This window comes from Salvelinus alpinus, chromosome 15, assembly GCF_045679555.1.
Source record: "Salvelinus alpinus chromosome 15, SLU_Salpinus.1, whole genome shotgun sequence".
Taxonomy (NCBI): domain Eukaryota; kingdom Metazoa; phylum Chordata; class Actinopteri; order Salmoniformes; family Salmonidae; genus Salvelinus; species Salvelinus alpinus.
This window is the reverse complement of record NC_092100.1, coordinates 36450827-36466918: the sequence shown is the minus strand read 5'-3', so window position 1 is coordinate 36466918 and position 16092 is coordinate 36450827. Positions and strand designations below refer to the sequence as shown.

Genomic DNA, 16092 nt, shown 5'->3' with positions numbered 1-16092 from the left:
GTTAGCTACAAACATACATATGTATCTGTATAACATTATCTCTAGGCTAACAGTTACAGCTTTGGATAACGTCTGCTTGTCAATTTTGGAAGTATCCTCCTGACTGTGTGACCCAGTTATCATTTTTACTAATCTCCTATTAACAATAATCCGTTAGGGCGGGGGCATACATATAGCAGTGTGAAAGCTATGGTTTAATGGTGCCACCCATATTTTTGTGAATTGTAATAGTCAGCACAATCTCTACTCTTTACCACAACGATAAATCACAAGTGCCCGTAGCTACCTTTTACTTTTGCGCGTTCCCGTAACAGTGTCCGCCATTTTGATAAAAAAAATATGACAGCATCCTTGTCTGTCTTGCTGCAATCTTGAGGGTAAAAGCGACAATTAATTTACTGGCGCTGGGATTGATTGTACTATACACGGGTGGAAGGGTCCGGCAGCCTCTTGTGAGCTGTCAAAGAAACACTCGCCAGATTACTGACAGATTTGGTTGATGGGGCGTGCAGCTCCAGTTGACTGGCTTGGAATATAAACAAACTGCTCAACTAGCTACTTTAGCAGACTGACACTGACGCCCTGGAGCTAAATGACAAGGTAGGTGCTTGTCGTAGCTGTGCCATAGCAAGATTGCAATAATCAGCCTGGCTAGCTATATACGCAGTCTAATTAGCTATCTAGCTAACAACATCCTACTAGCTAATATGGTCAGACATATTTGACAGTCATTGGCAGCTAGCTAGCCACCTTGCTACGCAGCACAGTTTCCTAATCTTGAAGATTAGGAGAGTCAGAGATGTGTGTATGTGCTGGAACCCACTGATTCTTTCTCCCTTTCTATCACTTTTTCGGGTTGCAGACCGTTTATCAGTGTGTGTGCGCCAATGGTGTGTGTGTAATCGTCCATGCAGATGACCATTCCTTCCTGGGTCTATGAGACAAATGACTGAAGAGGTCTGACCAAGGACACACATTAATTAGGTAAACACTCACACACATTCGCACTTAAAGGTGCAATCTAACCTATATCTATTTCACTATAGGTTTAAAGTGCTTCCTCTGTAAACTGAGGGGGGGTGTCTGGCTGTGTGTAATCGTCCATGCAGATGACCATTCCTTCCTGGGTCTTTGAGACAAATGACTGAAGAGGTCTGACCAAGGACACACATTACTTAGGTATCCCCCCCCCATTCAAGCCCCCTCCTCGCATCCTTCTTGAGTAAGACCGTGGGGAACGAACCTCATCACACTCCAGACCGAGCAGGAAATGTAAAGTTGCAAAACCTTTGATACACAGTTGGTGAGGATGACTTTCTATTATTCACTCTTTCTCCTTGCAGCTGCAGCCATGTTCTGGAAGTTTGACCTGCACATGTCGTCCCAGCTGGAGGCCCTGCTGGAGAAGGATGATGTCACGCTCACTGAGCTCATGGAGGAGGAGGACGTACTGCAGGAGTGCAAGGCCCAGAACCGCAGGTTATCCTTCAGCATTAACATCTGCCATAGAAAGCACACTGTTTATTAGCATTAGTTTGAGCATTTCGAATAGGAAATGGTGTCATGCTAATGAGTGTCTCTTCACTCCTCTCTGGGCCCAAGGCTGCTTGTCTTCCTGTCCCAGGACACCTGCATGCAGGAGCTGCTGCACCTCATCACCACAGAGCCCCCTGCTGGCCTGGAAGAAACAAGACGTTTTAAGTGAGTGGACTAGGGATCATCAACTAGATTCAGCCGCGGGCCGATTGTTTCTCGAGCGGGTGGTTGGGGGGCAGGAACATAATTACAAATAATTTATAGATGGCAAATTGACCGCAATAAGCCCAAACAGAGATAACATTTGACTAAAACATAATCATTTCAAACCTTGCTTACTTTTGTATATGATCACATCTCTCTATTATGCGTGGGAATACTTGAGAACTGATTTCCAAAATTAAATCACTTGGAGGTGATTTCCTGGTGTTTTTAGTCTTATGTCCAACAATTAAAAAATCTATTTGTTATTATTTTTTATTTTTGCTCAGAAAACTTTGGGGGCCAAGAGGAGTAGAGAGACACACACACTGTCTGTCAGTCAGTCAGTCAGTGGGATACTTTGCTGAGTGTGTGTGTGTGTTCCAGGCACCCTAACATAGCGTGTGAGCTGCTGACGAGTGATGTGGGGGTGATAAATGATAAGCTGGGTGGAGAGAAGCCCCTGCTGGATACCCTGTACTCTTTCCTGGAGCAGCCCCCTCCCCTCAACCCCCTTCTTGCGTCCTTCTTCAGCAAGACCATCGGAAACCTCATCACACGCAAGACCGAACAGGTACAGTAACACCAACTCTCACACAGTTGATCATTTTATTCTGGTTGTGTTGTAGTTTCATTGTGGCGGTGATTCATTTTCTGCAGAAGAAGGAAGGTTTCCTCTCTAGTGTAGAGCCCTATAAAATCTGTGTTGTGGAAAATGCGCACGGAATCCAGACATTAAAACAGAATTCAACAATATTCAAAATGTATTGCACTTAGTAGGAAATCAACTAAATGTATTGATCTTATTAGAAAATGCATCAGTTATTCGTATTTTCCTGCAACTTTCTGAAATGGCGTGTGTGTGTGTGTGTGTGTGTGCGCACCAGGACTTCCGTTAGCCGGCTACTGGCCGTAAAACATTTAAAATGTTTTATTGATAAGCCGATAAATTGGTACCGTCCAATTGCCCGGGAGAAGAAAAAAATCCTATTGCGAAATAAAACTTATTCATCATTGCTTAACATTTTTTTATATCTATATAGTACCAGGGAAAAGTTTGGACACACCTACTCATTCCAGTGTTTTTCTTTATTTGTATTATTTTCTACATTGTAGATTAATAGTGAAGACATCAAAACGATGAAATAACACAAATGGAATCATGTAGTAACCAAAAAAGTGTTAAACAAATCAAATTATATTTGAGATTCTTCAAAGTAGCCACCCTTTGCCTTGATGACAGCTTTGCACACTCTTGGCAAAGTTGTCATCAAAGCAAGGATGGCTACTTGAAAATATATTTTGATTTGTTTAATACTTTCTTTGGTTACTACATGATTCCATTTGTGTTATTTCATAGTTTTGATGTCTTCACTATTATTCTACAGTGTAAAAATAAATAAAAACCCTTGAATGAGTAGTTGTGTCCAAACTTTTGACTGGTATGTAGCCTAGTCCTACAGGTTATATGATTTTGGGAACTATTGTCCCACAACTGACCCAGAGTGGTCTCCTGATGTGTTTTAAGCATCGTTATGGACTTAGAACATCCAATTTTGTTGTTTTTCTATAAAAAGTTTGATTTTGAGAGTGAAAACTGGGAAAAATGGAAACCTCGGAAAAACTAAACTGAATGAGGCAAAAATAAAACAGATTTTATAGGGCCCTACTTGGGTAGATAATATTGGTTGTAATCATTTTGTTGTATGATGTTGTTGTAGCCTATATTGTTGTATGGTCATTTATTTTGGTCTTTAGATGATCTGGTTGACAGGTGGTTGTGTTGTGGTCTCTGTAGGTGATCTCCTTTCTGCGGGGAAAGGAGGGTTTCCTAGGTCTGGTCCTGAATCACATCAACACATCAGCCATGATGGACCTCCTGCTACGCCTCATCAGCTGTGTAGAGCCTGCTCCTCTCAGACAGGACACACTCAACGTACGACACACACACACACACACACATCCTCAGTGTGTGGTAAAGTATGTAATAGTGTGTGTTTGTGTTCCCTCTGCAGTGGTTAAATGAAGAGCAGCTGGCCCAGAGGCTTATAGAGCTCATCCACCCTGGGAAAGACGAGGAGGTAAGACCGACACACACACACTCTACTGATGACTAGAGAGTGCTGTCAGCGGGGTAACTCCAGCCGTGTGTGTGTTTCAGAAACAGTCAAATGCATCCCAGACTGTGTGTGACATCATCCGTCTGAGCAGAGACCAGGCCAATCAACTCCAAGAGAACTCTGAGGCTGACCCTCTGCTTGCCGTGCTGGAGTCGTAAGTCACACTTACACACACACACACACACACACACACACAAACACAAACACCTGTAATATCCTCTGCCCTGTGTGTTCCTGCAGGCAGGAGTGTGTGGGTCAGCTGCTAGACAACATGTTTGTGGGAGAGAGGACAGAGAGCTGTATCATCTGTGGAACTCAAATCCTTCTAACCTTACTGGAAATCAGGAGGCCAGGGTGGGTGTTCTATTCTCGCATACTTAAAAAGCCTGGTGCTCGCCAGCTTGCAGTCCTAAAAAAGGGAAATGAGTTAGCATCTTCTACCGCTGTTTCTGGTTCATTCCTATGGGGGAAATTAATGGGGTTTTGGGATATATGCAGAAAGTAAGGTCTGAGTTAACCCAGGCGTAGGAAATCTTATACGTTTTGTTCTATGAGATAATATCAGTCCGTTAAAATGAGCCTTATGAATTATGAAGCCTTTACGTGCTTGTTTTGATGACATAAATGCTTCAAAATTCACAAAAACACTATCAGAATTCCGAAGATTGCCGAAGTCATGATGGAAAATGTTTTCTGGGGGATGTGATATATTACACGGAACCCAAATCGAATCATGCGCCATCGTGCATAAATGTATTTTGTCCCTCCACACCAAACGAGATCACGACACGCAGGTTAAAATATCAAAACAAACTCTGAACCAATTACATTAATTTGGGGACAGGTCGAAAAGCATTAAACATTTATGGCAATTTAGCTAGCTAGCTTGCACTTGCTAGCTAATTTGTCCTATTTAGCTAGCTTGCTGTTGCTGCCTAATTTGTCCTGGAATATAAACATTGAGTTGTTATTTTACCTGAAATGCACAAGGTCCTCTACTCCGACAATTAATCCACACATAAAACGGTCAACCAAATCGTTTCTAGTCATCTCTCCTCCTTCTAGGCTTTTTCTTCTCTTGACTTTATATTGCGAATGGCAACTTTCATAAATTAGGTGCATTACCGCCACTGACCTCGTTCGTCTTTCAGTCACCCACGTGGGTATAACCAATGAGGAGATGGCACGTGGGTACCTGCTTCTGTAAACCAATGAGGAGATGGGAGAGGCAGGACTAGCAGCGCAATCTGCATCACAAATAGAACTGACTTCTATTTTAGCCCTTGGTAACGCAGACGCTCGTTGGCGCGCGCAAGCAGTGTGGGTGCAATAATTGAATAATATAGATTTCTACATTTATTTTTGCAACGCTCGCGGTGTAGTCAGCCTGTTATGGAGGACCCGGCAAGCCAGCCTATTCCCTATAATGTAAACTCCAACAGAAATAACTTCAAATAATTTGCACTCATGACTACTGGATTGAATGTAATTTTCTGCCAATTTACAAGCAGATACTTAATTAATTAATTGTTACCAATCAACTTGCAAGGTTGCTAGCCAACTAGCTTGCTAACTTTAGCCCTAATAGTTTACTAACGTTTGCCCTACCAGCCTGCTATCGTTACATTAGCACTGCAATAGTCAGCCAGTTGTTATCAATACCTAGCGTACAGCTACATTAAAGTACATTTAAGTTTTGGAAATGCATAAAGCCATCTAACCAGTTTTCAAAGAATGTTAGCTATATGCAGTTATCTTAGCCAGCAAGCTATCCAGCCAGCTAATGTTAGCTATTTAGCCAACTAGCATAGCCAACCACACCTAACACAACTTAAACATAACCGCAGATTAAAAGCAAAGAGATCTACAGATTGAAGTGTTTGGCCCATCCCATGGTAAAACTTTTCAGAGTGCAAGCTGAGTTGGCTACCAAAGCGAGGGGTAGGTGGGCGTTTCGCTGGGCCGAGGGAGAGTCAGGGAAATCCAATAGCTATATAGTGAGAAAAATATAAAATAGATAGATTCCAGAAGTCAGTCAACTAGCGTGATAGCACTAAGCCAAGGTGGGAAAAGTTACAAAACTCTCGTAGCCTACTTCACAGAGAACATGCTGAATAGTTGACAAAACAAACAGGAGAACAGATTAAAGAACGGGTACTACACAATTAGAGCAAGCAGGTATGATTTTTCTATTTTGTTTTGAGCCTACGGCAAGAAGGCACCAGAGCCTGCCATGCTAATGGGTTCCCACTAGATAACCGCCACAAAGTTCGTAAAGAGCACGGGGATGCCGCAGGTGCCCCATTTGTATATCACACCTCTTGATCAGTGGATTGTAGCTCACCACCGCCAACACTTGGTCTGGAATGTAATTACGTGCTAGCATAGCTAGTGGCTAACGTTAGCCAGCTTGAGCTAGCTGCCGAGCTAGCATACGAACTAGGCAGCACAGCATAGATTTTCCATGTGACGTTGAGAAATAGTGCATTGTGGGTTGTTTAGAAGATATCCGGAAATAATGTATTAAATATGTAATGACCCAAAAACAAAACCATGTTTGTACTTATAGCTAACCAGATCGTGACTACAACTAAGTTACTAAGTCTTTGACCACACCGTGTTGTTACATTGGCGAGCAAAAACTCATGCTTCCTACCCTTTAAACCTGTGTTTACCACAGACCTTATTTTCAGAGTTTATCCAAAAACCCCATTCATTTCCCAATAGGCTTTGGCCAACGAGCCATGGCGGAGTTAGCCTCCGTTATTGCCTTCAAAAATAGTAAATTAATATTGCTCTCTATTAGATAGGATGTATAGGAATGTGGTCACATTCTCTTTTTGGTTTCACTACACACACACATTTCCTCTTATGACAGGACGACATTTCTCAGTAGCTACTGCCCATGGATAGGGGGTGTAAATGGGAAAGTTGTGACTGATCTAGATGCTTATCTAAAGATACTTATCTTACCTGTGTGTGTGTGTTCCAGGGTAGAGGGTATGTTGGATGTGTGTGTTCAGGGACATGAGAGGTGTGTCAACAGTAGCATCCTGCAGGCCATCCAACCCCACCTCACACACTACCACCAACTACTGCTGGATCCGCCCAGGGTAAACTTGCACACGCACGCAAACACACACCTTCAACATACACACATCCTGTAGTCTCTGACTTAGTCACCCATACAGTCTTGCACTGTTATGCCATGTATAGTGTCAGAGCTGTAATGTCAACTATTCAACACATCATAAAACTCAATGACGTGTGTTTGTAGGTGACCCCCATGCTTACCAGTCTAGGTGTGTTGGAGGTGCCACTGGGTAACTGTCGTCTCCATGTGGCCAGGCTGATGGCCTCTCTGCTACAGACCACTAACACCAGTTATTACATCTGTTGTAACAACACCATTTATAACAACACCGTCACACTGGAGCTCTGCAGACTCAACACCATAAACATTCTACTGGTCAGTACACACACACACACACCATGTCCTGGTTTGTATACACCTTTACCTCTTTTATCCGTTAACCTGTTTTTGTTGTGTGTTGCAGGACCTGTTCTTTAAGTACACCTGGAACAACTTCCTGCACTTCCAAGTGGAGCTGTGTGTGGCAGCCATCCTCAGCCACTCTGCACAGGAGCAGAGACCCCTGGTTACCCAGGAAAATCCCAGGCTTCAGCAGGAGCCCCAGGACAAGCAGGCCTCGCCTGGCCCCACACTCCCACTGCCCTCTGTTCCTCCCGACATCTCCACACACAACCCACTGGTGACCCATGTACGTGTCTGTCTCTGTCTCTGTCTCTCTCTGTCTCTGCCTGCCTGTGTGTCTCAGTAACATTCTCTCTCTCTCTCCATCTGTAGTTGTTTCAGGACTGTCGTCTGGTTCAGAGGATATTGGAGGCCTGGGAGGAGAATGATAAGATGCAGTAAGATACTTAAAACTGTTAAACAGATAGCAATTCAGCTGTTTTTGAACCTGTTTTGTCATCTGTGATTGGTGTATCACTAGTATAGTGTGTTAACGTTCATAAATATAATTGTGTGTGTTACATATTGGCACGAACCTGTATGTTCTCAGGGCGGAGGGGGGCATGAGGAGAGGCTACATGGGTCACCTGACTAGGATCGCCAACACTGTAGTCTGTAGCATGGAGAAAGGACCAGTACACAGCCAGATCAGCAGCCTTATTACAGGTAGGGCTGTGTGGGTTACTTAGGGACACAACAAACCTATTGTAGAATAACTGTCTGTGTGTGAAGCTGACTTTACTGTGACTGTGTGTTGCAGAGCTGCTTGTGGATTGCAAGGGGCGCTGGGAGATCTTTGTAGACCAGGCCCTGACAGAGATCAACAGGAAGAACACTGTAGACCTGGTATACACACACATACATACATACACACACACACATACACACACACACACAAGTAAAACCCCTGGCCTTGTGTGTTCCAGGTGTCTCACAACCTGCGCTCCTCCAGTGAAGACGATGACAGACAGAGTCCCTTCCCCAAAGAGTTGTCACTGCAACAGGTAGACACACACGCATGTATTTCCAGATAGTCATCTACTGCTCCTACTCTGTCATGGTAGTTACCATAATCCAGTTCTGTTTTCAATGTCTGCTGTCTTTCAGACATTCTCAGACTACCAGATCCAGCAGATCACTGCTAACTTTGTGGATCAGTTCGGCTTCAATGACGACGAGTTCTCAGAACACGGCGACAACATCAAGTAAGACACACACACACACACACACACATACACAGCATCAAGTAAGTCCTCTAAGTGGTTCTGACTTGATTGTGTGTATGTTGTGTGCGGCAGTGCCACCTTTGACCGGATCGCAGAGATTAACTTCAACGTGGACACAGAGGACACTGTGAGTGACAAAGTCCATAGCCTCTCTCCTAGGAGCTTCCATTTTAAATTCACTGTCTGAGTCATTATGTAGACTGGTCAACGAGTACAGTTGTGCAGGGATCTATACGCATACATTGTGGTGTGTGTGCATGCATGTGCAGGCTAAGACTGCAGCATTTGAGGCCTGCACTAAGGAGAAGATCCAGTCATTTGATGACAACGAAGAGGAAGATATCTGGGAGGAGAGAGAGATTAACTACACTACACACACCAAGTCTAGGACCAGGTATACAAACACACACACATTCACACACTTAGATTAACAATACGACACACCAGGACCAGAATACGACACACCTGGTCCAGGACCAGAATACGACACACCTGGTCCAGGACCAGAATACGACACACCTGGTCCAGGACCAGAATACGACACACCAGGACCAGAATACGGCACACCAGGACCAGAATACAACACACCTGGTCCAGGACCAGAATACGACACACACGGGACCAGGTACACATACAACACTCTCTGTCTTGCTCTCTCAGGTTTGGGGGGTCGCGGACGTCTGTTGGAGCGGCTCAGAGTGATGGGGTGAGCGATACTGCTGATAGCTCAACAGGTTCTGAAACGGAGGAGTGGGAGGTGCCTAGTGAGGTCACAGGTCAGACGAAACACAGCAAGAACATCAGCCAGACTGAGAACATCAGCCAGACTGAGACTGCACAGAGTAAGGATGACTATTTGAACACAGGTCTGCTTGTGTGTGGGTATTCAATGTGTTTTTGTTCATGGGGTGTTTTTGTGGTTGTATGTGTTTATCACTTTCTTTAGTTGTTTGTTGCTGTGGTAGTCGATGCGTATGTTTCTGGTTCTTCTTGTTTTGTTTGTGTGTCTGGTCCTCAGCTCTGAGTTACATTTATTCCTCAGGCCCTGGCTGGGCGGCTAGTTTCGGGGAGGTGAACTCTAAGGACCCCTCTCCTGGAGTGGGTGTGGATCCATGGGCTAACCCCACCCCCAAGTCTGGAGTGGGCGTAGACCCATGGGGTAGCCCTGCCCCCACACCTGGAGTGGGCGTAGACCCATGGGGTAGCCCCACCTCTAAATCAGGGGTGGGCATAGACCCATGGGGTAGCCCCACCCCCAAGTCCGAAGTGGGCGTAGACTCATGGGACAGCCCTGCCCCCAAGTCAGAAGTGGGCGTGGATGCATGGGGCAGCCCCGCCCCCCAACCCATAACTGCAGAGAAGGGCTGGGCCAAGTTCACTGACTTTCAGCCCTTCTGCTGGTGAGTGTAGCCACATTTCAGTCTGTCTTTATGAACATTCTGCTGCTCATGTATAAGTTTATATTCGTGTGTGTGTGTGTGTGTGTGTGTGTGTGTGTGTGTGTGTGTGTGTGTGTGTGTGTGTGTGTGTGTGTGTGTGTGTGTGTGTGTGTGTGTGTGTGTGTGTGTGTGTGTGTGTATTCAGTTCAGAGACAGGTCCGAGGTGCACTTCTCCAGTAGACTCAGAGATCTGTGGGTTAGACAAAACAAAACCCAGCCAGGACAAAAACTGTAAGTCTGTGTGTGTTCTCCCTGCATGGCGTGTGTAACCGTGTGTGTTCAATTTGCAAAGTGTGTGTGTGAATAAACGTGTGTGTGTTTTCTCTGCAGCTTGTGTGTGGAGTGTGTGTGTGGCGAGGAAGGCTCCCCTGGTAGCATCAGACAGCTCTTCATCAGGAGGCTCAGAAAGTGATGAAGAGGACAAGACTGAATCTGTTACTATGGAGACGGTATCCAAGGAAATTGTTACTACAGAGACCGTTGTCACAACCGCCGGACGGGAGACCATCAGACTTAGGATGGACGCCAAGAACGAGAAAGCTGTCTTCACCAGGTACACACACACACATTCTCTTCTCAGTCGTGCAGTATATTCCTTTCCCTGCCTTACTGTCCAGTGTCCACACCACTCCTCTCATCTTACCTTCTCTCTTTTCCTCTCTCCTTCCCTCCCTCCCACTTTCCAAATCTGTCCTCCCTCCTCTTCTCCTAATTTCTTGTCTTGCCCTCTTCCACTCCTCTTCTCTTCCCTCCACTCCCACATTCCCTTCCATCTTCTCTCCTCCACTTCTGAATTTCCTCTCCAGAGTGTTTCATCCTGCAGTCAGATGGTATGTAGTGTATGAGGTCTCTAGCCATTGAGTGTGTTGCCTTTGGAGTTGTATTGGCTTGGGAGTGTTACAGAGTGTATAACACTTTGCAGAGCAAAACCCAATGGAAACATAGCCACAGATGACATCTGCTAACAAAAAAAATACAGGTTTTTATTGTCGCATATACCAGATAGGTGAAATGTATTGTTTTAAAGTGTTGGGCATAGTAGTGCCGCGCCCCTGGAGCAAATTAGGGTTAAATGCCTTGCTTAAGGGAACATCAACAGATTTGACCTTGTTGGCTCAGGTATTCGAACCAGCGACCTTTCGGTTACTGGCTCAACGCTCAAATCGCTAGTCTACCTGCCACCCTATTAGCAGTGAATGGACTGCAGTTCTGCTGCAAGACATTGAGCTTTGTGTTCAGCTGCATGATAACTAACTGTATGTTTTTGACCTCTGACCTTTGGCTGGGCATCCCTACATTCCTCTCTGACCTTATGACTATGCCTCTCTACTCTAGGTCTATGCTGAGTTCTGATGGGTCTTCTAGAGGCAAATCCAAAAGCGCTCGAAAATCCTATAGTGCACTACTTTTGATCAGAACCACATAGGGCTGCCACATACAGTGCATTCGAAAAGTATTCAGACCCCTTCACTTTCCACATTTTGTTACGTTACAGCCTTATTCTAAAATTGATGAAGAAATGGTTTATTTAATCCATCTACACACAATACCCCGTAATGACAAGGCGAAAACAGGTTTTTAGAAATACCTTATTTACATTCATATTCAGACCCTTTGCTATGAGACTTGAAATTGAGCTCAGGTGCATCCTGTTTCCATCTATCATCCTTGAGATGTTTCTACAACTTGGAGTCCACCTGTGGTAAATTCAATTGATTGGACATGATTTTGGAAAGGCACACATCTGTCTATATAAGGTCCCACAGTTGACAGTGCATGTCAGAGCAAAAACCAACCATGAAGTCGAAGGAATTGTCTGTAGAGCTCAGAGACGGGATTGTGTCGAGGCACAGATCTGGGAAAGTGTACCAAAATATTTCTGCAGCATTGAAGGTCCCCAAGAACACAGTGGCCTCCATAATTCCTAAATGGAAGAAGATTGGAACCAGCAAGACTCTTCCTAGAGCTGGCCGCCCGGCCAAACTGAGCAATCGGGGGAGAAGGGCCTTGGTCAGGGAGGTGACCAAGAACCCGATGGTCACTCTGACAGAGCTCCGGAGTTCCTCTGTGGAGATGGGAGAACCTTCCAGAAGGACAACCTACTCTGCAGCACTCCACCAATCAGGCCTTTATGGTAGAGTGGCTAGGCACATGACAACCTGTTTGTGTTTGCTAAAAGGCACCTAAAGACTCTCAGACCATGAGAAACAAGATAATTTTTTCAGTTGCAAAGACTGGGAGACTAGTCAGGATCGAGGCAAAGATGAACGGAGCAAAGTACAGAGATCCTTGATGAAAACCTGCTCCAGAGCTTTCAGCAACTCAGACTGGGGTGAAGGTTCGCCTTCCAACAGGACAACGACACTAAACACACAGCCAAGACAACGCAGTAGGGGCTTCGAGACAAGTCTCTGAATGTCCTTGAGTGGCCCAGCCAGAGCTCGAAATTTAACCCGAGCGAACATCTCTGGAGAGACCTGGAAATAGCTGTGCAGTGATGCTCCCCATCCAACCTGACAGTGCTTGAGAGGATCTTCAGGGAAGAATCCGAGAAACTCCCCAAATACAGATGTGCCAAGCTTGTAGCGTCATACCCAAGATTTTTATAAATTTGCAAAAATTTATATATATATTTTTTTTTAATAACGTTTTTCCTCTGTCGTTATAGGGTATTGTGTGTAGATTGAGGGGGGAAAACAATTGAATAAATTTTAGAATAAGGCTGTAACATAACAAAATGTGGAAAAGTCAAAGGGTCTGAATACTTTCAGAATGCACTGTAGGGATCTGGCCAATAATAGTGCCCTATACAGGGAAGAGGGTGTGATTTGAGACACAGCCAATATGTTATTACTTATGTCTTTCTACTCTTACAGTGAGGCTGACATGAGAGAGAAAGAAAAGATGAAGGAGAAAGAGAGGGTGATGGGTGGAGGAGACCCTCTCAATGCCACCGCTGCTCCCCTCAAAATTCGGCCTGCCACCGTCACAAAGTAAGTGTGTATCTGTGTCTCTGTCTTGTGTACCTGCTTCTTCACTGACACCATCACCTCCACTCTCCCCACAGAGACACACCATCCTTGGCAAACGGACCGGCCTAGTACTACGGTACAATGACACACACATACACACTCCATTCCCTAGCAAACTCTAACACACTCCACTTCCCAACAACACTCCATGCCATGCAACGTCTTGTATCGTGAGGAGTGCTGCCCTGTCATAGGTCTGTGTCTAGGACATCTACGGTGGCTGAGAGAGTCAGAAAGCAGAAGAGAAAAGCCATTCCGGAAGCCAAACCACAGCTCCTAAACACAACAGTTTATAAACAGATTCATGTGATGTTTGTCCCTGCCCTTCTGCTGTAGTCTCTCCTACACACCTATCACCACACTGCGACGTGTGTGAGATCCAGCTTTATGTAGTGTTGTTAGTTCTTGACTCAGCCGGATTTTTTTACACTTTAAGTTGAGAAGACGCTCCATTCCCGCCCGCTGTAGTCACATCATCAGCGCAGAGTAAAGTCTGAGGCCTGGGGAGCAGGGGAATGAGTAGTCAGTACTGACTGTAAGATCTTCAAGTGTGTTCCTAGTTTTTATTTATTTGACTCAATCATTTCAGCATAGAAAATCCAGCCTGATTATGAAAATCCTCCACTGTCTTTCTCCCTCTGTGTGGACTTTTCCGTCTGTTCTTTCTCTCTGTGTGGACTATTACAGGTAGTGAAAATATTGATTCCGTCTGTTCTTTCTCTTTGTGTGTATGTGTGGGAGATTTGGAATATATATTCTCAGGTTAAAAGAGCAGTTCTGTGGATGTGATGAAAGCACACCTGTGTGACGTCACACACAGCATGATTATTCACACATACACACACAAGACACACACAAAGCGTGAGGCATACACACACTCCACTGCGTGAGTGTATACACACACACACAAACACAGAGTTTGCGCAGACAGAAGCACTCACACCCTTCCATATCACCCCTCCACAGAGCTGTGTAAATGTAATATTGTGACCGTTGAACCTTTTATTAGGTTGTGGTATAATGTAAACGTATTATAATGTAAACAGTATATATATATATATGAACACGTATCTATTTTTGGTATCAATTCAGATGTATCGGAAAGCGGATGTTTAGCAGGTTGGTGTGTGTGTGTGTGTTTATAATGTTGAAATGAGGCAATAATGACATCTGTGTTATGGTTTTTACCCCAGCATCAGACCCTGAAACCCTGCTACATGCTTCCTCCTGGGTGGGTGTGTGGTTGAGTGGGTGTGTGGGTGGGTGGGTACATGTATGTATATGTTTAGTGTATTGGAAATGTCTTCCATATACAATTCCTCATGCTATATCATCTTATCAGTATCTAAAGTGCTTTCTCTCCCTTCTCTCATTTAGAGCATGTCATTCAGGTATGACTTAGTGAAGTTAGTTTCTGTTGTTGTGTGGTTTTATGTTTAAATCACTTTGTGATGGTGGGCAGAACCACCAAGGTCTTTTACTCACAGCTGAGGAAGAGAGGTTTGACTTAAAGGAATCAGTGAGTTATTACAAAATCTTAATAATATTTGTATGTGATATGACGATTTGATCCACCTATTGTGATGCCAAAGTGGGCTAGAGACTAATGAAATTGGCTAGATTTGGGACAGGGAGAGGGATCCACCCTGATTCAGGGTCTGATAAAGCTAACCAGAGTTGCGTCATACCTTCACCCCAACACCACACACTGCATCTGACCCATATCACACCACACACTGCATCTGACCCATATCACACCACACACTGCATCTGACCACCCATACCACACCACACACTGCATCTGACCACCCACACCACACACTGCATCTGACCACCCACACCACACACTGCATCTGACCCCCCACACCACACACTGCATCTGACCCCCCATACCACACACTGCATCTGACCACCCATACCACACACTGCATCTGACCACCCATACCACACACTGCATCTGACCACCCATACCACACACTGCATCTGACCACCCATACCACACACTGCATCTGACCACCCATACCACACCACACACTGCATCTGACCACCCATACCACACCACACACTGCATCTGACCACCCACACCACACACTGCATCTGACCACCCATACCACACTGCATCTGACCACCCATACCACACTGCATCTGACCCATACCACACCACACACTGCACCTGACCCATACAACACCACCCACTGCACCTGACCCAAACCACACCACCCACTGCACCTGACCCAAACCACACCACCCACTGCACCTGACCCATACCACACCACACACTGCACTTGACCCATACAACACCACACACTGCATCTGACCCATACAACACCACACACTGCATCTGACCCAAACGTGTGTGTGCTCTCTGTAGTCGGAGGCCTTTTATAAAGGGTTCTGATGCTGGCGGTTCCTTTTCTGTATATGTAATTGTGTGTGTTACTGTTGTCAAACCTAGCCTGTAAATTCAGATATCAAACTAATAAATATGTCAACCATCAACACTGGGCTCTCAATGTCATTGATCCATGTGCTTAAATTATACACACAGCAGCCAACACAGAGTAGAGATGGAGGGAGGGGGTGGAGTAGGGAGGGGGTGGAGTAGAGATGGAGGGGGTGGAGTAGAGATGGAGGGGTGGAGTAGAGATGGAGGGGTGGAGTAGAGATGGAGGGGTGGAGTAGAGATGGAGGGGTGGAGTAGAGATGGAGGGGTGGAGTAGAGATGGAGGGGTGGAGTAGAGATGGGGGGGTGGAGTAGACATAGAGGGGGGGGTGGAGTAGAGATAGAGGGGGGGGTGGAGTAGAGATAGAGGGGGGGGGTGGAGTAGAGATAGAGGGGGGGGGTGGAGTAGAGATAGAGGGGGGGGGGTGGAGTAGAGATGGAGGGGTGGAGTAGAGATGGAGGGGTGGAGTAGAGATGGAGGGGTGGAGTAGAGATAGAGAGGGGGGTGGAGTAGAGATAGAGGGGGGGGTGGAGTAGACATAGAGGGGGGGGTGGAGTAG

General features: G+C 45.4%; 1 protein-coding gene across 3 annotated transcripts; it reads left to right on the top strand.

Annotated features, from left to right (window-relative positions):
- The first annotated feature begins 221 nt into the window (after positions 1-221).
- On the top strand, positions 222-15588 carry LOC139539983 (serine/threonine-protein phosphatase 6 regulatory subunit 2-like). 3 transcript variants are annotated; one of them, XM_071343444.1, is made up of 26 exons: positions 222-600; positions 863-984; positions 1344-1479; positions 1603-1701; positions 2125-2311; positions 3536-3673; positions 3753-3818; positions 3899-4011; positions 4098-4211; positions 6850-6970; positions 7135-7326; positions 7415-7639; positions 7726-7790; positions 7943-8058; positions 8153-8238; positions 8319-8396; positions 8500-8597; positions 8691-8745; positions 8888-9012; positions 9279-9460; positions 9661-10018; positions 10203-10288; positions 10388-10610; positions 10864-10887; positions 12934-13050; positions 13125-15588. In XM_071343444.1, the coding sequence occupies exons 3-26, from the start codon at positions 1352-1354 to the stop codon at positions 13156-13158; spliced, it is 3030 nt and encodes a 1009-aa protein (XP_071199545.1). In that variant the 5' UTR covers positions 222-600; positions 863-984; positions 1344-1351; the 3' UTR covers positions 13159-15588. The 3 variants fall into 3 exon arrangements, with proteins under 3 accessions (XP_071199545.1, XP_071199547.1, XP_071199546.1); XM_071343446.1 differs by lacking the exon at positions 10864-10887; XM_071343445.1 differs by lacking the exons at positions 222-600; positions 863-984 and adding an exon at positions 1059-1179.
- The last annotated feature ends 504 nt before the right edge of the window (positions 15589-16092 follow it).

Bases quoted from the DNA above. Each gene is read 5' to 3' on its own strand.
- LOC139539983 (XM_071343444.1), top strand. From the start codon at position 1,352: ATGTTCTGGAAGTTTGACCTGCACATGTCGTCCCAGCTGGAGGCCCTG. The intron at 2,312-3,535 runs GTACAGTAACAC...TGGTCTCTGTAG, and splicing joins TCACACGCAAGACCGAACAG to GTGATCTCCTTTCTGCGGGG. The intron at 8,239-8,318 runs GTATACACACAC...TGTGTGTTCCAG, and splicing joins GGAAGAACACTGTAGACCTG to GTGTCTCACAACCTGCGCTC.